Here is a 24,016-nt window from a genome sequence, read left to right on the forward strand (position 1 = left end):
ATACCTTATAGCGTATATTATTATGTTATTGTTATAATAATAATTATAATTATAATAATAATTTATTCACGAAAAGGTACAATGGGTTGGTGAGATTATATAAGGTTCGTATTTGTACATTTTTGCAAAGCCACTAACAAGCATAGCATTTCGGGCAGGTCCTTAATCTAACATTTCAGGTAAGATGAAAAGGTACATTGTAGCAAGGTTGTATATTAACAAATAACTACAATATAATTTGACAGGTAATTACAGTGGTGAAGATATGTCTTAAGCACTAATATTGGGGAAGTGGGCAGTACAAGATACAGTGTGAGTCTGAAGCACAAGGTAGGAAACTATGAGGATGAAATTAGGGACGTTTTGGTTTTACATTAGAATATGGCATTAGTTGGACCATTTTTTAATTCTTCAGAGAGAAAGTTTCAAAGCCTGGGCCCTTTTTATTGGCATGGAGTGTTTGCACAGATTAAGTTTGATGGGAATATCAAAGATATATTTAGTTCCGGTGTGGTGCTCATGGGTTCAGGGAAACACCTATCAAGGAAAAGTTTCAGATTAAGATTAGCATTCAGGAACAGATTAAGATTAGGATACAAATATATCTGGCAATACGGTGTTGATGTCAGTGAAAAAGATAAGGAGTGTAAATTATGTAGTATGCCGCACGCCCACACCTTAGAACATTATGTATTAGAGTGTCAACTTATTGATAACTACAGAAATAAGGAAATAAGTAGTGTACCACATCAAATTGTTTGGATGTGTAATAGTGGTATGATAGACAGTATACTTAGGAGCTACAAGAATTTTGCCCCAAGAGTGTAACAATTATATGCTGTGCTTACTATATTAACCTACAATGTTAAATGGGATTCTTGTAATGTTAATTGTCTATTTGTACTTACTGAATTTGTGCGCCCCTTGAGGGACTTGAAGTAGAGGGGTAGAAATAGCCTAAGCCACTCTATCTCTTTGTGATGTATTTCTTTCTTGTCTCAATAAACATACTTGAACTTGAACTTACCTAGCACAGGAGCGGGGCTTAATGTGGTATGAAATTCGTGTTATAAATTCCCAGTTTTTTTTTCTTGCTGGGGATAGGAAGGCTGTTAGAATTAACCAGAATTTCATAGTCCAAATATTAACCTATTCCAGGATGCATCCCATAACAGTTGTCTAACTCCAAGCACCTTTTTACTGCTAGGTGAATAGGTGTATCATGCAAGTGGCAGAACATAGACTATTGTCCTAACACGTGAAATGAACCTGAGACTTATCTGCTATGACCCGTCTGCGCACACACTCTTTTTGCTTAGAAAGATAATTATTTTCAGTTTAACGGAATACTGTCTGTGGAACAAATTATAACATTTGCAGCAGAAAATTATAAAAAATATGTACTACATATGTCAATGTTGTCGTGACACTGTGTGGAATAGTCACTACGAGAACAGGTCGAAATTCAGCGAAGTATCTACTTAAAATATTACCATTTTTTATGAAACTATAAAGACTATCAAAGAAAACGAAACTATAGATAATGCGACACTAAAGGAATACGTTTAACGTAGGTAGCAGATGCTTTATTCATTGAACACAGTTCCACACACAACAATTTTAAATTTACATGGACAACTAAAATATAAATTTGGAATACGGGCAGCAAACTCGTCAGAGAATATCTATATAACATGTAATACAGAGGCTAAAATTAGTCCAGATAACCCAACAGCTCTTTAGACTTTAGGCATTGTATGTACTAGCTCTATCTATAAATCCATCAACGTTTTGTATCTCACCTTGTATGTATGTACTTTACCTGAATAAATATTTGATTTGATTTGAACATTTACATATCAATGTTTAGCAGAGATTAAGAAAATAATTAAGAGATAGAGCAATTCAGAAAATGTTCAGTGGTAATAATACAGCACCTGGAACATCAGCATGACTCAACCCACTATAAACCACTTATTTTCGTGAAAGGGGACAATAGGAGAACATAATTACACTTTCACCGCGTCAGGCTTGGATACCCATGTGCGTGGGAAATAAGCTTACTGGTTCTAGAAGAACAGAGAGAAATGTCAGCATCGTCAAGAAATGCCCGACAGACAACTGGAACATCATCTAACATTGTGCATACAACCTCCACTGTAACCATTTAAGCAAATATATACTGATAATTATATTGTGTGTTCACACTGTTCCTTCTGTCACGATACCTAAAAGAGTTTAGATACTTTCAGTCTCTCATCAAAGGTTCTGGCATATATTGAAATTGAAATTGAAATAAGTTTATTGAGGTAAAATACACACAATGGGATGAGGTAGCTCAAGCTATTCTCACCCCGTTCAGTACATCGTGTTAATACATACATAGATACACATCACAAACAATAAACATATTACCGAACATTCTGAGAGATAAACATATACATTTCCTCCTTTACACTTGGGTTATAAACCAATGGACCCGCGTACCCGCCTGTCCTCGGGATCAATGGGGGGGTGGGGGACCTTTGAGAAGCCGCCGGCTTTCCGTCCCCGTCGAGGTAACGAAGGAGATAGTGGCCCTCCAGGTAAATTTAGGTCAATTATTCTTAAACAGCACCTGGTTGATGGGGTTCTGGGAGTTCTTCTACTCCCCAAGCTCGGCCCGAGGCCAGGCTCGACTTGTGAGAGTTTGGTCCACCAGCACATATGTAGGACTGACAGAACATTTAGGATGCATAATTTTAAGTGTTGATTCTGATAACATTAATGAGTGTATGAGCTGGTTTCAGACTAATAATATTTACTGGTGAGTCACTGTAGGTTAAGTGCTTATAATTATCTGAGAGATAGCCATGACTCGGCTATATGTGCAACCAGCTCAAGGTTGCACATATCAAGTTACACACAAACAAATATACACTATGAAACTATGTGTAAAACTGGTTAAATGTTGAATAACCGAAAATTTCCAGTGCTGGGCCTTGAGCTCCAAACACATCCGTCATCTAGGATCCGTGTTGACTGGTTGTAATGCAGCGCAGTGCATGACGCGCTAGGAACATTTCCCCCAGCAGTACAAGGGAAGCCAGACCATAGCACAGCCCCAGCAGGAGGAACGCGCCTTTCAGGTGCTCCAGGTTCAACGGCACCAGCTCCTCCTCCACCTACGTGAGCAAATAGGAAAATAAAATACCTCCATCTGAAAAAAAAAGTCAAGAAAACATGAGGATAAATGCCTCTATACGCACAGAGAAAAATACATAGTAACATGTATTAGAGCTAACCTCAGCGGGGCGGGCCAGGAGCTCGTCAGGGTAGATGGATCTCTCCTGAATGACGCGGGTAGTGATGACGTCTGGGAGCCAGTGGTCAATAAGCCCCGCCTCGATCATCCACTGTGTCATGACGGTGATCCGGCGACGGAAGGGCGCACCTTTCCTGGCGGAGGAATGATATAGAATGTCATCATCCAACCCGTTCTCGCACTTTCGTATAGTCAATATTGACTTATTAAATACGTGCATATGTGACATACTAAACATACTAGTTTACCTTGAAAAGCTTCATATAAAACACCGACCTTACCTAACCTTCTTAGTATGTTAAGATAAGCATCTTATTGCTTCGTAATTACAATTATTACTTAACCTATTATAGGAATAGGTTAGGTTATGTTAGACATCAGTCGAATGTCTACCTTGTTACATAGGGGAAATATGGGAATTTATTAACTAAATATCATTTTATCGTTGACAATATGGCTCCTAATTCATCATTTCAACTTACAACTCAAAGAACACATAACAATCAAATACACGAAAACATTACTAGGCTCCACCAGCATATGCATCTAAAATGTTATTGGGAGAGGCCTTTACTTAACCTTTACTTAAACTTTACTTACTTAACATTACTTAACCTATAGGTTAAGTAATAATTGTAATTAAGAAGCAATAAGATGCTTATCTTAACATACTAAGAAGGTTAGGTGAGGTCGGTGTTTTCTATGAAGCTTTTCAAGGTAAACTAAAATATTCACAATCAATTAGTATGTCTCATATACACTTATTAAATAAGCCAATATTGACTATAAGCAAGTGCGAGAACGGGTTGCAGGAAAGCCAAAGAACCTAAGAGACTACATGTCGTGGACTCCATTAGCAGCTCATTATCTTCTGTGTATTATAAAACATACTTTAGTAACCACGGCTAATTGTCTCATGGTCCTCCACGAGTTCTTCAAAATGTTACATTATTTCTTAGCCAAAATAACAATTATTTTTTAATTTTAACACTTTCCATCGACTTCCTGTGACACTTCCAGAAACAAAATGCTTTCAACACTCTTTTTAATACTCAATATGATTAGTACAATACAATGGTCATGATTCTTCAACTTTATCACTGGACCATCTGTAATATAATAATAATTATAACCAAATTGTAATGTTAAAAATAACAATTATGATAAATGTGATTTTAAAAAAAGGGTTTTCTCTGTTTAATGTAATTAGATAACTACCTGAACTTTTCCTTCTCAATAAGTCTAGGAATGAACTTAATCCACCAGGATGTGAAGAAACTTGCCTAAACCTTCCTTCACCTCCTCCCAAGAGGTGAAGGAACTCTCCTTCACCTCCTTCCAAGAGGTGAAGGAACTCTCCTTCACTTCCTCCCAAGAGGTGAAGGAACCTTCCTTCACCTCCTCCCAAGAGGTGAAGGAATTCGCCTGAACCTTCCTTCACCTCCTCCCAAGAGGTGAAGGAATTCGCCTGAACCTTCCTTCACCTCCTCCCAAGAGGTGAAGGAACTCACCTGAACCCCCACGACGTGCCTGCAGATTTTGGGTAACTTCGGCTGCTGATATGGATGGTGCAGTGACCAAACCTGTCGGTATAGCGCGAGGCGACGATATAATCATTTTGGAATTTAGTGGTGATGAATGCGTAGCGCCCTCCGGCCACCAGCTCCATGTTCTTATCCAGCTCGTGTGTCTACAAGAACACAAGAAAGAACTGTGTGTGTGTGAAGGAGATCAGGAGTCAACAAACTGTTTATCAGACAATATCCGCCACACAAAATAGCAATGCGGTCGTCATACCTCCATCTTACTATAAATCTTCTGGAGGATTGGGTCGCTGCTCAGGCTGAAGTAGAAAGCTGAGGCTCCCAAGAGCCTCTCGCTTCCCCATCGCCATCCCTTCTTTCTCACAAGATCTTCAAATGTATCCACCGGCGCCATCTTCTCCCTCACCGTCAGATGAGCTGACATTGATGATCGGTACGCGGCTGTGATCACCAGACACGTCAGCATCCACCAGCCAACAAATATCTATGTGGCAGAACAAGTGTTGACCCAGAGTCCATAAATATCTGTGTAGTAGAACAGTTTGTGATCTAGCGCCCGCTAATCAGCTGCGTGGCAAGAAAAGTGATGATTTAATAACCCATGAACACCTGTGTGGTAGAACAGGTGTTGATCTAGCACCCATAAACATCTGTGTGGCAGAACAGGTGGTGATCTAGCACCCATAAACACCTGTGTGGCAGATGTGTTGGTCAGAAAGGATAAAAACCTTCACATAAGTTCACTTTGAAGCTTAATCTAGCTTCAAAGTGATCTTCATAAATAGCACTAGATTTTGTACCTGGCGGTCCCCGGGTCGACTCTAAAAGGTTGTGTCATTTAACTGTTGGGAGCCTGGCTCGACTCGGTGCCCAGATTGACCTAGTATTTAGGTCGACCCAGTGCTTGAGGTGACCCCCTTAAAAGGAGGCAATGGTCTGACTCCGATGACAGATCTTTGCTCTAGTTCCAAGGTGAGATCGATGACAGTCTTTGCTCTAGTTCCAAGGTGGCTTCAATTTATGAAATTCTAGGGACTCAGCGAGCCACTTTTCTTATCCATAGATTTCATCAGGGGAGTAATGGGGGAGGGGGGCAATCCCAACGTGTCTATGTTGATCACTCCACCCTCTATCCCTCCTCACCAGTCCCTTGAGGTTAGCCCCAAGCATCCTTGAACAGACAGTCGGACAGCCATTTCCTTTTATAAATATAGATAAAAATAAATGAAACTACAGAAGGCCTTTTTGGCCCATAAGAGGCAGCTGCTATTTATACCTATTCAAACTCATTCATATATATGTCTAACCTATGCTTAAAACACTTCAGTGAGCGTACATATATTTGGTATATCGATTGGATACCCAGCGGTGCCCGGGTCGACCTGGTTCTTAGCTCAACTTTCCATCAATTCGCCAAAATAAAATAAAATATAAATTATGAGAAACATTGCCGAGGGGAATTCATAACTTCCATATCAACACGTCCCACAACATAACTATTATTAGGCTTTTAGGCAACAGTTTTTTATGAAATCACAATTTCTTGGTTTTAATAACAAACTATGAAAAGTATTTTTGTTTTTGCCAACACCAACGAATAATGTTATATGATAGATTAAGACAAAAAAATTGATTGGAATATCTTTTAATGGGAAAATAGTGGTGACCCCGACCCCACCCATGTTGAGCACCTACCCCTCCGCAATTACCATGCAAAGTTGGGTAAGGTTAGGCCCAAGACATCACGTTCTTGTGATTTCATTGTGTATAATATGTAAGCCACACTTAAACACTTAAAGTCTTACTCTGGCGCTAGAGTTTTGGGGGGAATCAGAGGGAGGGTTTTCCATCAGGAGACTCGAGATGTAGAAGGTGGCGAAGCAGAGTTCGGCGGGGCGCCCAACTGTCACCCACGCCCACGCCTTCTGCAGAAGCCACAACACCACCCCGGAACCAATACAGCTCCACGTCACCACAACCCACACGTTCCCTGCAGAAAGTGCTACCGGTAATGGAATCTTTAATTATAATGACATTTTTAACAGAATCATACTTTACACAAAGTAACCAAAGTAATCTGTACCACGTGCCACCCTTCGGTTCTAAGTGTAATTTGGTCTGTGTTACCTGGTCAAACCCTTGAGTTCTATATAATTAGATCTAGGTACTGACCATTGAACATGTGTCTGATATAATTATACTATTGTAGGTAGTAAATTATCCTTTAAAGAAACGTAGACTTTACCGCTAGATTGCTGTATGTAAATCTCGTCTCCTGCCTATGTGGAGTTAGAGAGGTAACGTAAGATCAAGGTGGAAAAGTATTTCTGTTGTACTTGGGGGTTTTAGGGTTAATTAATAATATTAAGGTAAAAACTTCAGCTGGAGTTTCCATCATCCATGTGGTTGAGGTTTAGGTGATCTGCACTTGACAACAGTCCTTTCATAATTTATTATTTATTTGGAAACTGTTTCCCTAGAGGCCTACCCCAACCCCATTAGGTAGAACTCCCTTACCTTTATTCTTACCCTACCTTAGCACATCTCCCCCCCCCCTGTTACAAACATTTGTTGACTGAAATTCAATGACTGTTCTTAGCATGCGCTACACGTTGGTACTAGCGATACTCAGTACAAGGTTTAATATATTATAAATTTTATAAAATTATTGATGCCCCGACGAGCGCCAACAAGAGATTTCATCCAGCCAGCGAGCATTTCAGGTGACAACAAGTAACGTTAAGGTTACTATAGTGACGGACTAGGCTCTAGAATAGGGCGTTTACCTATTACACTAATGATAGGGATTCTAGGCCTAGAAGCTTACCCGATTACGTAACTGGAGTTACTTGATTTGATGACTCACTTGAGAAGGGCTTGACAAGTGCAAATGAGTGTCCCAAAGGCTGCGACTTAGCCGAAACGATGACGAAGGGGTCGGAGGCGTAGATCCTGGAGTGGTCCATTACCTGCAGTCTTGGAGCAGTGGGCGTTATGGTGGTGGAGAAGTCTGCGAGCTGGTGCTGCAGTGTTCCCACCAGCCCACTCCAGTTACCATTAGAGTTCTCAGTCCCCCAGTCACCGTCCCACGCCTCGTGTAATTCGTACCTGCAATGGACATTGATGTTGTGGACACTGGCTGAGTTCTCTTGACTTCCAGCCATTCATGCGCGTCTTTTTAATTATTAAACAATTATCTGTTTTGTTAACATTCAACCGCGTCTGTGAAATTATCCTTTACACATTTGTTGATATTCTTTTCGTTTCTATTTGTAAATGGTTCCTTGAGTGTGGTTCATGCAGAGCGAGGTAGAGGGCGTGGAGGGTGTTGTGGAGGAGGACTTCGTGCACATGGGCTTCTCCACCCACAACCACCACGTGTATGTCTGAGTGATACCTTATATAGGAGTCATACATCATGTGAGAGAACGGGAGAATCATACATGATGTGACAGGTAAAAGCGAGACATTCATTATGTGTGAAAAGCTTTCCTTTATCTAAGCGAAACTGAAAATGAAGAACATTTGTTTTCAAGTAATCTTGAAACTCTTACGACATGTCAGTAAATGTGCATATATATTTACGAAGACAGAAAAACATAAATGCGAGGAATACTTTGATAAGGACATATGTGAGGCTACATTACAGTAGAAAGAGAGAACAGGCATACGTGGAGCTGAGATAAACAACCAGAAGTGACAGATGGAAGGTTAGAGAGAGACTTGTCGGATGCTAGAGGAACGTGTATGAACCCACGTGAAGTTTAGATGAGTGGCGATGTCTTGGAGCATCCGTGTGTTGAGGGAGTCCCGGGGCGCTGCCAGCGTGTCCCCGCCAACACCCACACGCTCGAAGTCGATGGTCGGAAAATACCGTCGGACCACCACGCGGAACTGGTGCCCCATGAAGTTTTCCCGGCTTTCTGTGACACGGACACCAAACTATTGAAATTGGACTTGCTAAGTCAATCAATTTGGAGGCACTCACTAACAAAGCAGCTGAGATGGTGTACTCATTAACAAACCAAATGATATGTGTCACTCACTAACAAAGAGCGGCCGATGTAGGTGAGCGGAGTGAGGGTGCCAGAGTGCTGCGAGCTTCACTCCTGGGTCCCCACCAAGGCAGTACAAGCACCGTTGGTACACCGCCACTCCATGCTCCTCCTCCTTCCTCTGCCTCTCCTTCAGGCAGCATCCTGCAAGCCAGACACTCTATACTTCCTTTTCTCTACAATATGTATCATATTTCTCTTCAAATCGCGTTTCAATTATTTCCTAATTTCTAAAATATTCCTTATTTTATGTTTGGCTACCAAGTTAAAAGTTGTCATAAATATTAATTACTTTATAGCCATATGACTCCCACTGCCACTGATGTGGGGGGTTCTAAGACCTTACAGAAGTATTTAGTATGTAGTTAATTCTTCGTTGGCAGTTACAGCCCCGCTCCTGTGCCAGGTAAGTCCACTACCGGCTCACCATAGCCCGTGCTACTTGGAACTTTTTGTTCCGAGCAGTTGAATCTAAAACAACAATCATCTTCGTTAGCGTAGTAAGCAATTAACGCAGATATACAACCACGCAAGCACACTAAAGAGCCGAAGCCCAACCCCGCAACACAACTTGGTAAGAAGGTGACCCAAAGGACCTTATAGTCAACATGGATGTGTATGTCACGTTGACTCCTTTCTTATGAGCTACGTAAATAATGGTCTTAGTATGTAGTCTTACCATCACAATTCTGGCTGTGTCTCTTGGGTAAACTCATAGAGGGACAGTTGAGGGCGAGACGGTGGAGTGTGCTGGCGTGGAGGGCGAGGTAGAGGGCGTGGAGGGTGTTGCGGAGGCTGTGGTGGAGGAGGACCTTGTGTACATCGGCTTCTCCACCCAGAAATACCACGTGTGTTTCCGGGTTCCTCCACAGCCCAGATGCCTCCAGCAAGCTGTTAATGTGAGGGTAATATTGGGTCTTGTTTGTATTACTAGTGAGGAAATAACGGGTCTTTTTAGCATTACTCGCTGGGATCTTAAGATTTAATTCTCATCATCTTCCATGATCATTAAGACTCTAAACTTAGAGTTTCTAATCTTCAAATATACTTATATACTTAACATAACTCAGTATTAACCTATGATCAGGGAATATACACACTGAAATATACACCTCTTGGTGTACATACCATATTCTAGTAATAATCATCTCTCTGGACTTTATTATAAGAGTTATGTTTTGTTGTATAGTTTTACAGAAAAGTGTCCAAGGGTTGGAAATTTAATATTATATGTTTTAATTTCATTGGTTACACAACTTTAAGAAGAACATAAGAACAAAGGTAACTGCAGAAGGCCTATTGGCCCATACGAGGCAGCTCCTATTCTATAACCACCCAATCCCACTCATACACCCGTCCAACCCGTGCCCGAAACAATCGAGGGACCCCACCTCCACAATGCCACGCGGCAACCGGTTCCACAAATCAACAACCCTGCTACCGAACCAGCATTCACCCAAGTCCCCCCCAAATCCAAACCCATCCAACCTATATCCACTGCTTCGTGCTCTGTCCCGTGTTGATACTTCCAACACCCCATTAATATCCCCCCGGTTATGTCCATTCATCCACCCGCAAACCTCCATCATGTCACCCCCAACTCTTCGCCCCTCCAGTGAACGCAACCCAAGCCTTGCCAATCTTTCTCCACATGAAAGACTTCCAATTTGGGGAACCAACTCAGTCATCCCACGCTGGACACGCTCAAGTGAACCTACATCCATTCCACAACATGGCGACCAAAACTGAACTGCACAATCCAAATGGGGCCCAACCAGAGCAAGACACAGCTCGAGAACCACACCAGGTGTCTTGCCACCAACGCTGCGACCAACAAATCCAAGTGTCCGACTTGCCCCACCACGAACATTCATGCATTGATCCTTTTGTTCCAAACTCCCACCAATCACAACTCCCAGATCCCCCTCGCAATCCGAAACTGATACTGACAACGGATTAAACTACAATAAAATGTGTCTTTATTGGCAATTTTACTTCGTAGAGTATTCCAGCTGTGTCGGTGGAATATCAATTATCAAAACAACATCACGATGCAATATGAAATGTGAATTCAAGATCAAAGAAGTTATTACAGATAAAAATATAAGAATGAAAGTAACTGCGGAAAGCCTATTGGCCCATACGATGCAGCTCCTATTTATATCTGCCCGAAACGCTGCGCGTACTAGTGGCTTTACAAGATTGCAAATACTATGCAATGTATTCTCTCTAATCCAATGTACCTTCTTGTATATAAATAAATAAATAAATAAATAAATAAATAAATAAATAAATAAATAAATAAATAAATAAATATCCACCCAACTACATTCATATATATGTCTAACCTATGCTTGAAACACTCAAGGAACCTACTCTGGACGCGTAGGATAGACAACTATCGAGGACGTGTCTCTGGTACTGGGCGAGGATTACCTCAACATTTGGTTGGTGTCGCTGCTGTTAGTCACGTGGACGAAGGCAGCTCGGCAGGAGAACTTGGCCTCTCCCCACATCCCCTGGAGGAGACGATCCTGTGTGGACTCTTCCAAGGACATCGCCGTCAGCGCCTCCACCTGCACCACGCCCTCCCCACGCCTGCAGGGAGAAATGACCATCAGAGTCCCAGTTACAGCCCCGCTCCTGTACCAGGTAAGTCCACTATGGGGCTCACCATAGCCCGTGCTACTTGGAACTTTTTGTTCCAAATAGCGAATCTTCAACAACAACAATATCAGAGCCTCCACCTGCACCACGCCCCCCTCACGCCTGCATGAAGAAATTACACTAAATGTTTCCGCAAAGTAAGCTCCATTTCTGAGAAGTTACGTTGTTAATCCGTTTTTCCACCCTTGTGCTAACTCAAAACTTTATCACAAAATATAAATTTACTTCCATTTCTTCTAGAAGGAGACTTGGGGCCAGATTCACGAAAACACTTACGCAAGCACTTACGAACGTGTACATCTTTCATCAATCTTTGACGGCTTTGGTTACATTTATTAAACAGTTTACAAGCACGAAAACTTGCCAATCAACTGTTGTTATTGTTATAAACAGCCTCCTGGTGCTTCGGAGCTCATTAACTGTTTAATCATTGTAAACAAAGCCGCCAAAGATTAAGAAAAGATGTTCAGGTTCGTAAGTGTTTGCGTAACTGCTTCGTGAATCTGGCTCTTGGGCTCTACTCCTCTGCCTCTATCTGAGACTTTATCATATCTACGTTTGAATACATGAGCATAGTTAATGATGCCCTGAACAAAATTAATGAATTTTTTTTTTTTTAATCGTGTCGATATCTGTAACCTGGTTGTGTTGTGCAGTTATGTACTATCTGGATCTTCCCCTTAGCGATTGGTGGTTAAATATTCTCTGCTTATTCTCTTAAGCAAGCTTCTCCTGGCTCAGGAACCTAAACATCTGGGGCCAGATTCACGAAGCAGTTAGTCAAGCACTTACGAACCTGTACATCTTTTCTCAATCTTTGGCGGCTGTGTTTACAATTATTAAACAGTTAATGAGCTCCGAAGCACCAGGCGGCTGTTTATAACAATAACAACAGTTGATTGGCAAGTTTTCATGCTTGTAAACTGTTTAATAAATGTAACCAAAGCCGTCAAAGATTGAGGAAAGATGTACACGTTCGTAAGTGCTTGCGTAACTGCTTCGTGAATCTGGCCCCTGGAATTGTTAAATACTCTTTGTCAGCATGGCGAGGTGGGGGTCCAAGCTGGCGCTTCATTCTCTAATATTGATGACAGGTTTACAGAGTTCTGATGGACTCTATAATCACATTTATTGTAACCATATATTTGCAAGATTTGTATACGTTGTGTATATTATCTTGTTTATGTGCGCATAAGGAGATTGATTTGATATAATAGCCGCCATAGGTATTTATCTGAACGTGTTCGAGCACATTGCGTGATAGACCTTCGTATTGGCTAAGAATTACGCGGTTTAATAAAAATGTTTTTTCCTATTCACTGAACGAGATATTTTTATTAAACTGCGTAATTCTTAGCCAATACGAAGGTTTGTCACGCAATGTGCAGTCGCGCCTCCACAGATCTCCAGTATCATCTCTTGATACTGGTGATGGCTCAAAAGGGTCACCTCTTACGGGCTATTCATGCCCATGCCACCTTTTGGATGGCTTAATCTTTATCAATCATCAATCAATCTTAGGTTCCTGAGCCAGGAGAAGGTCTTATGAGGCTAGAGATTGGTGTTTTACTACTGCGTGTGTAGTCGCCCTGCCCGAATGGCAGTTTGTCCTACATGAGTGTGTGGTAGTTTTATCCGAGTGTGTGAGTCTTACGTGAGTGCGTGGTTGTCTTACTTGAGTGCATGGTAGAGAAGGGGTGAGACACTCCTTGCGGTAACCAGTACTAGATGACATCCATGTAGTTCTTCATCCACCAGTTGCACCACCAGCTGGAACACTTCATCCACACGACCACTCGCCTTTCGGCCGACCTCGTCCATATTATCACTCACCAGCTTGCAAGCCTCGTCCAGCTTCTCCCGGGGTAGTTCAACTTCACTCGCTACATGTCCCATACGTCGTCCATCGCTCTCCAGAGCATAAATAACAGTGGAACAGAGGCACACGATCACTACCAGCATGGTCCTAATACCTGAACAAATATTGAGAAATGAGCTTGGAATTAAAGCGATTTATATTTGGGTCAGTATTTTTACTATTTTGCGAGAGTTAGAAGCCACTTTTGAGCTACATATATATTGGAACTACGGAGCTGTGGGCAATATTGCCATGGTTAGGATAGATCCACTTATCATCAACTCTTATTATATAGAATGCGACATATGACTGGTATCACTTATTCGTTCTCTGTCCATATATTGCTGCCCTAAAATGTGGTCTCATTTCCATTGCAGATGTTGGCTATCTTATTAACTACGAACATTCCCTCCCCGCTCCATGGATCCACACCAACATCCTCTTTATCCTAACTTTGTTAAAGAACGCTAATCCTTTGTCAGTGGTTATCGTTCCTTGGGTTTTGTTCGTCATATCTTGGTACTCTATGGTTTCACTCCTCCATGGGAGAAATCTCCCGTCACGCAGGGTGCAGTCGCACCTCCACAGATCTCCAGTATCATCTATTGATACGGGTGATGGCTCAAAAGGGCCACCATTTACGGGCTATTCATGCCCGTGCCACCTTTTGGGTGGCTTACTCTTCATCAATCAATCTTTCACTCCTGCAGTACACGTCTTGTTGAGCACTCAATGTGTATTCACTTTCGACTCATGCAACTATCTTATCATTTTTCTTCGTCTTAATCATAGGGTTCCTTTTGGTGATGATGGTCCTCTTCTTGCCCGCTTTCTTTTTCTCTTTTACATGGGTTTATAGTTATCATTCTCGTCCTTAAAAATTATACTTTCCTTTACAGCTTATCCGACTCCTCCTTTAACTCAATTCAAAGTTGCAGGCGATGAGTCACAATAACGTGGCTAAAGTAAGTTGACCAGACCACACACTAGAAGGTGAAGGGACGACGACGACGTTTCGGGCCGTCCTGGACCATTCTCAAGCCGATTGTTCCGATCAAGACAATCGACTTGAGAATGGTACAGGACGGACCGAAACGTCGTCGTCCCTTCACTTTCTAGTGTGTGGTCTGGTCAATTCAAAGTTTCTCAAGGTTCGAAAAACATTATTCAAGAAAGAAAACACGAGATATTACCCCATAGTTTTAACTGTAGACGTCCGCCCATGATGACTTGTCTCACAAGACATCTCCTGCGTGTCCTTTATTGACCGATTTTAGTAGTTAATAATCCTTGTCCACCTTTACTCGCATATTTAAAGCTTTCCAAGCTTTCTGGGACATAGGTTTGTTGTGCTGGTACTGTTGTCTACATTACAGTTAATGTAGTTAATGTATAAACTGTATATATACAGTTAATGTATCCGAGCAGTTGTTTCCTGGAATTCCTTCTTTTGGTAATTATTTACTTCATGGAATTCCAAAAAGATGTATTTCCAGTTCCATTCACGGGTCTCGAACTGTGGAGCCAACGCGTGTGCGGCCGACGCTCTATCGAGTGCCAGTTGTATCAGGGTTCGAGACCCATACATTCTTTCTTTATTATGCACCCCATACCCATCCCGTGGGCGGTGATGTAAAGGATTACAGAGGCACATAATCTAGAATGGAATGTTTATTCCCACGGAAGTGTGGATGGCAATTTTTTTTTCAAAGTTTATTTGCATTTTCTATATTCAAAATTTTAGGTTTCCATGTTACTCCATCAGATGGAGACACCTGGAGGTAGAAAAAATATATAACTTTACTATATTTGTGTTCCTTATTTTGTCGCCTGATCTAATGCAATATAAAATAAATATTTATTTCTCCAGTTTTGTATTGTTATAAGATATATTAGCAAACATATCTTATAACATGCGTGACACAAAGAAAACATTCCTGGGAACTTGCTATTGATATTCACCCTCACCATAATTTATTACATCCATCCTTTCAACAGTGTTCCCGGAAGGAAACTCTAAACATTACAGGTAAAGATTGTGAACTGGACACGGCAGTAAATATACGTTAAATGTTGACCAGACCACACACTAGAAGGTGAAGGGACGACGACGTTTCGGTCCGTCCTGGACCATTCTCGAGTCGATAGATATTCTCAAGTCAATATATCAAATCAAATCAAATCAAATCAAATCAAATGTTTATTTAGGTAAGGTACATACATACAAGAGATTTTACAAAGAGTGATGGATTTATAGATAGGGCTAGTACATACAATGCCTAAAGTCACTATTACGCAAAGCGTTTCGGGCATATACGTTAAAGTTCTGTGATTTCATTAGTGTGTGGTGATATAATACCAGGCCGCTGGTCTCACCAACACGCTCAAATACCTGTGGTTAAGTTACGTCAGGAAACACCAGAATGTTTTAAGAAAATCTCACAGGGAGCATAGATGCTTATTTCATCATTCTCAAAATGATGTAACAACTTAAATAAAAAAAATAGCATATATATACACCAAACAAATATTAACCATAGCTCACACAGCAGTTTTACTGAAAGTCGATAATATTCCTGTCTTATATATAGAGAATTTTGACCAGACCACACACTAGAGGGTGAAGGGACGACGACGTTTCGGTCCGTCCTTTCACCTTCTAGTGTGTGGTGTGGTCAACTTACTTTAGCCACGTTATTGTGACTCTTCGCCTATATAGAATGTATATATAGAGACTGTCATAATAATGTGCCTGAAACAAATAACCCAACCTACATACATTAAGTAACATTAAAGTGAAGTCTGGACCGGTCCGGATCGATCCGTCTGGACCCCTATAAGCTCATTTATTTAATTTTTAATGTGTGAGTTGCTGTATTTCTGTTTTTAATTAAAAATAATTTAAAGAAGTTTTAAATATAATACCCAGTAGGATATACAGGTCTAATTCAATAGAGGGGGCAACTGTTAACAACTAAATACTTGTGGCCCTTTGATAAAGTTATCGGGGGTAAAAAAAAAGTCATCTTTACCTAACATACACCAGAAAGGGGTAACTATCAAGAGAAAGCGCCAAGCCATCACGACTATATAGCACTGGGAAGGGATCAGGATTAGGATTTGGGATGGGGCGGGGGTAAAGGAATGGTGCCCAACCACTTGGACGAACGGGAATTGAACGCCGACCTGCATGAAGGGAGACCGTCGCTCTACCGTCCAGTCCAAGTGGTTGGGCGAGTGTGTGCAGGTAATGTGTGTAACCCTGATTTAATATCAGCTGGGTGCCTCAAGATCCCTAGAGGATTCAGTTGAATCCAAGGTTACATTACTGTTAACATATCGTGGTCCAGTATTTTAACGTGTGTTGTTGTTAAAGATTTGCTACCTGGAACAAAGTTCCAAGTAGCACGGGCTATGGTGAGCCCGTAGTGCCTTTTAATTAAGGTGTGTGCTTGAGAGTATCAAATTTGTAGGTTCGAATCTTCATGACTCCTGATTTTCTTAATAATTCTGATTTTCTTAATAATCCACTCATGGGAATGGATTGAGAACTGTTACATAATTATTCTGTCATATATTCTACATCCACGGCTAGGTTAGGTTTCATTACGTTTGGTTACATTAATATGGTGTATTATTGACGATAATGTGAAATATGTAATTCGAAAATTATTTTACTGTACCCGAAAATTCCGTTTACAGAAAAGTAAATTCTTCAAAGAAAACGTTTTCCGCGCATATTTATTATATTTTTAACACACAATTTATAAAACAATAAAGTTATAACTCGAGAATACTCTGCTCAGGACAAAGGTTCACGTGTCTACTTACATGTAGACTATTACCGGAACCGTTATATGCATTTAGACTATCACAAATATATAGATAGCTATCCAGATGGATTGAGGGGGGAGGGGGAAATTGTGGTTTCTCATAGTAATGTATTTGCTGAGGTCGGCCTCATTTGTAATACTGGTTTAATGTCACGTTTATCAGGACATATATATATTTGTTTTCCGAATTATTAAGTATTCATCATAAAACTTGTTTGTCTAAATGGTAACTTCAATGCTCAACTTTAAATACAAATGTGGTGGTAAGAGAAACTAGTGAGAAAAGTCATTGCATTGAATTACTAATGAATGAAAGGCGGAGCTTAGCAGGAGAAGCTTCACGCTTCTAATTGTGAAGCTTTCGCTTCACAATTAAGTTTAAATTTAAATTAATTAAAAAATTAAATTAAATCATGGGTTCGTATCCTGGCCGGGGAGGATTTACTGGGCGCAAATCCTTAACTGTAGCCTCTGTTTAACTCAACAGTAAAATGTGTACTTGGTTGTAACAACGATTCTTCGCGGCGGGGATCGTATTCCAGGGACCTGCCCGAAACACTACGCGTACTAGTGGCTGTACAAGAATGTAACAACTCTTGTATATATCTCAAAAAAAAATTAAATTTTGCCCCGAGGGGCGAGTTTATTGGGCAGCGCCACTCATCTTGTGAGTGGACACACCGCCATAGCAGCATGTACTCCCCAATAGGAAGAAAACCCGCTGGGTTGTTCATCCTGTCACTTGTACCCAGACACAGCTGGGACACAATTAAGTGAGTGCATAATGGACCATAAAATTACATAAGCTGAAGAATTGTAACAATAGCAAACAATATTTACCACACAACGGTGTTGACAGAGAACGCCTGACCAGTGACAGGGTAAGACAGGTGTTGTCTTGCTGACACTGCGTAAACACCTGCCAGCAACCTCTCATGCTGTCATTACTTACACCCGCAGCGACCTGCGCACTACTTCCTGCGCAGCTCTATCATCACCCTCCCTGCCTATTGGTTGCTCTCGCTACGCTCTACACCAATAATCCTTCGAATTATAACTTCACTACCCCCTAACCACCACCTCACAACTACTCCACCTCAGTACCAGCACCTCACTAGCACCACCATCCGCTACACTCGCCATTACTCTACAAAAAACTAACGTCACTATTATACAACACTGCTACCATTATTATACATCACCGCCACCCTTATACACCGCTATTATTGTACCTCCGCCACCTCTATCCCAGGACTTCGGGATGGGAAAGGAAGCGGTCAGGCAGTCCGGCCCTCGATGGTCACTCCTCAGGTGGCTGGGAGTCCTGGACGGTCACTCCTCAGGTACTGGGAGTCCTCGACGGTCACTCCTCAGGTGGCTGGGAGTCCTGGACGGTCACTCCTCAGGTACTGGGAGTCCTCGACGGTCACTCCTCAGGTGGCTGGGAGTCCTCGACGGTCACTCCTCAGGTACTGGGAGTCCTCGACGGTCACTCCTCAGGTGGCTGGGAGTCCTCGACGGTCACTCCTCAGGTACTGGGAGTCCTCGACGGTCACTCCTCAGGTGGCTGGGAGTCTTGGACTGGTCACTCCTCAGGTGGCTGGCAGTCCTGGACGGTCACTCCTCAGGTGGCTGGCAGTCCTGGACGGTCACTCCTCAGGTGGCTGGGAGTCTTGGACTGGTCACTCCTCTAGGAGGCTGAGGAGTGACCAGTACACAATCCTGTTAATTAATATTTACTTACGAATACACAATGTTCAGCCCGTCCATACGAGCGTTCCCAGCGTTACTAAACTGATATACTAAATTGCCTGAACCTAACCTTACCGAGGACCCACGAATTGAAAACGGGACAACACTACCAATTTTGCGAGTTGCTATGTTTTTAGTACACCAGTTTTTGGCCTTAAGGGCATTTATACGTCAAAATACGATATACTATTCAAGAGGAAAGGTTGAATTATAATATATTTGTATGTAATTGGCTGTAATTGAATATCAATTACAGTTTATGGAATTACCAATGGTGCATATTATGGTATAAGGGACTCGTAGGGCTCGAGACAATCAAGTAAATAACAGTCTGATTGGACAGTAAATGTTCTGATTGGACAGAAGAGTGAAGACTAAGTGCAACCACACTCGGGTCCAGAGAACAACGACAATCAACTTTAGCCAGTGAAATTGAAATTGAAATAAGTTTATTGAGGTAAAATACACACAAAGGGATGAGGTAGCTCAAGCTATTCTCACCCCGTTCAGTACATCGTGTTAATACATACATAGACACACATCACAAACAATAAACATATTACCGAACATTCTGAGAGATAAACATCTACATTTCCTTAGCTAGTGAAGACACGAATAAGTGAAAGAAAGGTAGCTGCAAATCTAGGGTAGATGGAGATTGATGCATTTTCTTCTGTCAGGACAAATCCATGAGACCAAACAACTGGGAAGAAATTATGTGATCTCAGTTGCAGGATACTCAGGGGGGGGGGATGCAGGGGGAGCCGGTCGGCCGAGCGAACAGCACGCTGGACTTATGATCCAGTGGTCCTGGGTTCGATCCCAGGCGCCGGCGAGAAACAACGGGGAGAGTTTCTTTCACCCTATGCCCCTGTTACCTAGCAGTAAAATAGGTACCTGGGTGTTAGTCAGCTGTCACGGGCTGCTTCCTGGGGGTGGAGGCCTGGTCAAATGACCGGGCCGCGGGGACACTAAAAAGCCCCGAAATCATCTCAAGATAATCTCAAGATAATCTCAAGATACTCAGTTGCTTATACTCAGCAAAATGGCCTTTGCTAGATGTGCTTGTATTGACCCGAGTCTCATAGTGTTTCATTCTGCTGTTTGTAGATGTGAAAATGTTACTTTATATCATTTATAAATTTATCTTATAATCTTATATATCGTTATCAAATTTCGCCTATTATTCTCCTGTTCTCTAGTGCGAGTATATGTCCGGTTCCCCTCAGTCTTTCCTCGTACTTCAGGTCACTCAACTCCGGAATGAGTATATCTTTGGACCTTTACTAGTTTTGTCGAGCATTTTTAAACGAGTGAGTTATGTCGGGTGTGCTTTATTAACAGAATAAAGTACGTGTCAAACACGTACTTTATTCTGTTAATTTGTGCTTCTTTATGCTTTGTATCATTTCCCAGTTTTCAGTTATAATAATTTCCTAATTATTCACATTGAAATAATGTATATAAAGATGTACAGGCAATTAATAATTATGTTATTAGAAAATGGGATTTCAAGTTATTCTGAAAAATCATTATATGAGAAGGAAAGTTTTCACTTGGCACTTTACTTCAATGTGATGTTCTGTTATTGTTTTTATCATATACAAGCAGTATTAACCATACACTCTGGCAGTGATGATCCGTGATTATGTGAACACCATCCTCGCCTTCTTCTCCAAGGACCATTCCTCACATCCTCACTCCAGGTGAGTCTATTGAAATACCTTTTTTTTATACGAAATAGGTAATTGTAAAGGCAAAGTTGTCCACTCGCAGTGCAAAGCCTTGGAAAATCTTAAATGTGAAAGCAGTTACATAGGCAAGAGACTATTAGATTTTATTGAGAAATATATTTTGAACTTACAGGGTTAGTTAGGGCACTGATTATTGCTATATTTATTGATCCTCTCTGTTAGTGATCCTCAAGCAACAGCTAACTTTTGCCTATAGGTCAACTTGCCAACAGTTAAGGGGGATTGATCAGCCAGGCAACAATCTAATTTTAGGTTGTTACTGGCAGAACGATTCGGGCAACGGAAAGGGTAAGTGGAAGAGAATAATTATTAGTTTAACAACAAACCCTACTACCATATTATTGGCTTCCAGCTTGATAGTAAATAGAAGGTTCAAAGTAGACTTCGATCAATGCTTCTAAACCTAAACTAAAAGCTATACCAAAGCAACTATACTCAGCTTCATGCTCATCTAACTGGCATTTGTCCTAACTCATACATGTTTTTGTTCCTTTCGTCAATTTACATTCTTCAGAGAGACAACCTGGGTGGCAGACGCAGGGAAGACCAGACGGGTCAACATACGTGGAGGCGTTCGAGACGAGGATCAACCACAACCTAATACTTACACCTCCAGAGTTACCACAACTACAACCACATCTACAGCCACGTCAAAGACATCTACAGCCACAGCTTCGACCACCACAATCAGTCCAGATCCTCTCTCCTTCGCCATTGTACTAGCCTCATTCATCGGCCTTGTAGGTCTCATGTTACTCCTAAGTTTATAACTGCATCCTTTAATTCGCCGATTTTATTTGCACATTTAAACAAATATTTAATATTTAGTACCAAGAGTTAAATGCCTTATAAGAGAACAAGATTATTCTGTATGAGTAAGACATATTTCCCGATATTTTTGAGTATGACACAAACATGAAGTCATCAAATAAAAATCTATACTGTGCTCAACAATATATTTCTACAACATTGTCTCATGCTCAAATATCCTGAGACTTTCAGTATCACGTAGCTAGCTCTTGACACAGACAGTGTAACCCTTCACATAGTCTGGGGTGGCTGTGTAAATGACCGCGTAACTATGTTAATAAAAACAATGGTTCAGGTTCCGAGGGCGCGAGGCTTGGGGCCAGCAGGGTCCTGGAGAGACGCCCGCACGCTGGCCTCCGCCACTCTTCCCGTGGTCGCTGAGGTCACCCTTATCACCGTATACTGCCGTGAGCATAACGCCATTAGTATTTTGTTCAACAAAGACTAGGGTTCTACAGTAGTAGAATAACATTACTATATGAACTACCAGACACCCAGAGCGCATCTAACTCCCAGGTACCTATAACTCCCAGGTTATCACATGCGTTTTCGCAGATGCTTATGTAACTTGCAATAGCCTACACTAGGTAGATATTGCTGCCAGTCCTGATTAATGACCCTTGGTGCAGTTGGTATTTCCTCTCCCACATATGTAAAGGTTGGAGAACAGTCATCACTATAAGCCTGAACTTCAGATATGAGGTGTTATCTTGAAGTAGACATTCTACAATGTCTAAGTATGTTAGCCTGTGGTATACTAGTGCCAATTGAGTGGCTTTCAGACACACAACTGATAATGTTCGAACATTTCTTGAACAGTTTTTCGCTGACTACCTCTGTTCAAATCGCCAACCCAGGAAATACTTCATTCACGTACTTCAAATACAAGTAATCACCAACAGAAACTAAACACCTAATCTAACCTACGTAGAACTTTAATATATAATAATATTAAATTAAGTATGAGAACAAAGGTATTTTTAGTGCACTGTATATTAAAATTTATGAATGTGTATTGAGGGTCAGCCGTTGCTTGAGGGCAGGTTGAATAAACATGGGTGTTTGGCGGCTGGATTAACAAATATTTGACTGTTGTTGAGGACGCGCTGTGTTCACAGTACAGGCTGAAAGTTACATAGTAAATAAAGCACGTTTCGAGTCATAGCCTCGAACATGGCTCGGTAAACTTTTAAGTCCAAATACTGGCCTCTGTAGAGTTTTTGTAGTCAGTATTGTACGTTGTGAACCTCGCAGCCGTTTGTTGATGAAGGGTCGAATTATTTGTAGTACATTTTGTAACTACCGCAGTGAGATTCGAGCAGAATATGAGTGAACGTTCAAATTTCAACAGCTGTAAGTCTTGTGTATTGTGTAGGCGATGAGTCACAATAACGTGGCTGAAGTATGTTGACCAGACCACACACTAGAAGGTGAAGGGACGACGACGTTTCGGTCCGTCCTGGACCATTCTCAAGTCGATTGTGAGAATCGACTTGAGAATAGTTCAGGACGGAGCGAAACGTCGTCGTCCCTTCACCTTCTTGTGTATAGTGTTTTTCATTCATAAACAGGGTGTTTGGTGGCTGCATTAACCAGCATTTGGCCATTGTTTATGGAGACAGGCAGTGTTTATGAGGACGGGCAAGTTTAGTAACCACTGTTGATAATTCTGATACATAGCTCTGATTAAACACTCACTCATTCTTGTAAATATCAATCTCTTTCCAGTTTTTTTATCATGGACGGTGTCTATTATTGTAACATAATTCCAATACACTTTCATCATCGTGAGACGTGTGCCTGTTTGCTTAGGGAGCCACGTTTAGCTACATTATTGCGAGCCTTCAATATTTGTTTGTCTTCCAGTATGGCTCCCGGGAACCTGTGTACACAAGCTGGAGAAAAACATGTCACACTGGCCGTATGACGTTCATGAAAACAGAATACATAAAGCTGTACTTCCTGTATTTACTTTATAGTTTGAATCTATTGGAAATTATTGGAATATTGAACAAGCAACTTTTTAAAAGCCACAAACTTTGGTGCTACACGTTGGTGAAGGGTTGAAATTTTTGTCTAATATTTTGTTGTTTCAATAAGACAGCTTCAGAATGCTGCTACGTCTACTGAGGGATGCTGTTATGGTATAAGATGCTGCTGTAACATATATTGTGTCTCTTGAAGATGGCGTTGTTATTATATAAGATGCTACCCTTAACTCAGACCTGTCAGGACTTGTCTGCTATTATTTCAAGTACTTCTACTTCTTTATTTGCCCTTCTGCTTGACAACAAATATATTTTCTCTAATGTTCATCAACAATATTATATTACATTCTATACGGCAAAAGTTCTGCTTTATATTTGTATGGCAATAGGTATACTTTTCCTTTCTGCATTGCAAATCGTGTAAGTTCCTTTCTGTATAGTAACAAGAATG

The 24,016-nt window shown here is 41.3% G+C and overlaps 2 protein-coding genes across 2 annotated transcripts in view; one reads left to right on the forward strand and one right to left on the reverse strand.

Annotated features, from left to right (window-relative positions):
• The window catches only part of Gr43a (Gustatory receptor 43a), a 41,291-nt gene that overhangs the window by 12,615 nt on the left and 4,660 nt on the right, over positions 1 to 24,016 (forward strand). The window contains exons 2-4 of the mRNA XM_045759403.2: positions 20,647 to 20,719; positions 21,282 to 21,507; positions 21,873 to 21,984. Of these exons, the coding sequence (XP_045615359.1) occupies positions 20,649 to 20,719; positions 21,282 to 21,507; positions 21,873 to 21,984 (409 nt within the window). The 5' untranslated portion in view covers positions 20,647 to 20,648. The remainder of the gene's footprint in view (positions 1 to 20,646; positions 20,720 to 21,281; positions 21,508 to 21,872; positions 21,985 to 24,016) is intronic.
• LOC123768708 (glutamate receptor ionotropic, delta-1-like) lies at positions 1,576 to 18,744 on the reverse strand. Its single transcript, XM_069316333.1, has 12 exons — positions 18,102 to 18,744; positions 13,246 to 13,543; positions 11,340 to 11,501; positions 9,583 to 9,794; positions 8,895 to 9,047; positions 8,606 to 8,771; positions 7,715 to 7,956; positions 6,654 to 6,838; positions 5,102 to 5,332; positions 4,816 to 4,994; positions 3,285 to 3,438; positions 1,576 to 3,164 (listed from the first exon to the last, which is right to left on the reverse strand). The coding sequence occupies exons 1-12, from the start codon at positions 18,196 to 18,198 to the stop codon at positions 3,006 to 3,008; spliced, it is 2,238 nt and encodes a 745-aa protein (XP_069172434.1). The 5' UTR covers positions 18,199 to 18,744; the 3' UTR covers positions 1,576 to 3,005.

This window comes from Procambarus clarkii, chromosome 83, assembly GCF_040958095.1.
Source record: "Procambarus clarkii isolate CNS0578487 chromosome 83, FALCON_Pclarkii_2.0, whole genome shotgun sequence".
Taxonomy (NCBI): domain Eukaryota; kingdom Metazoa; phylum Arthropoda; class Malacostraca; order Decapoda; family Cambaridae; genus Procambarus; species Procambarus clarkii.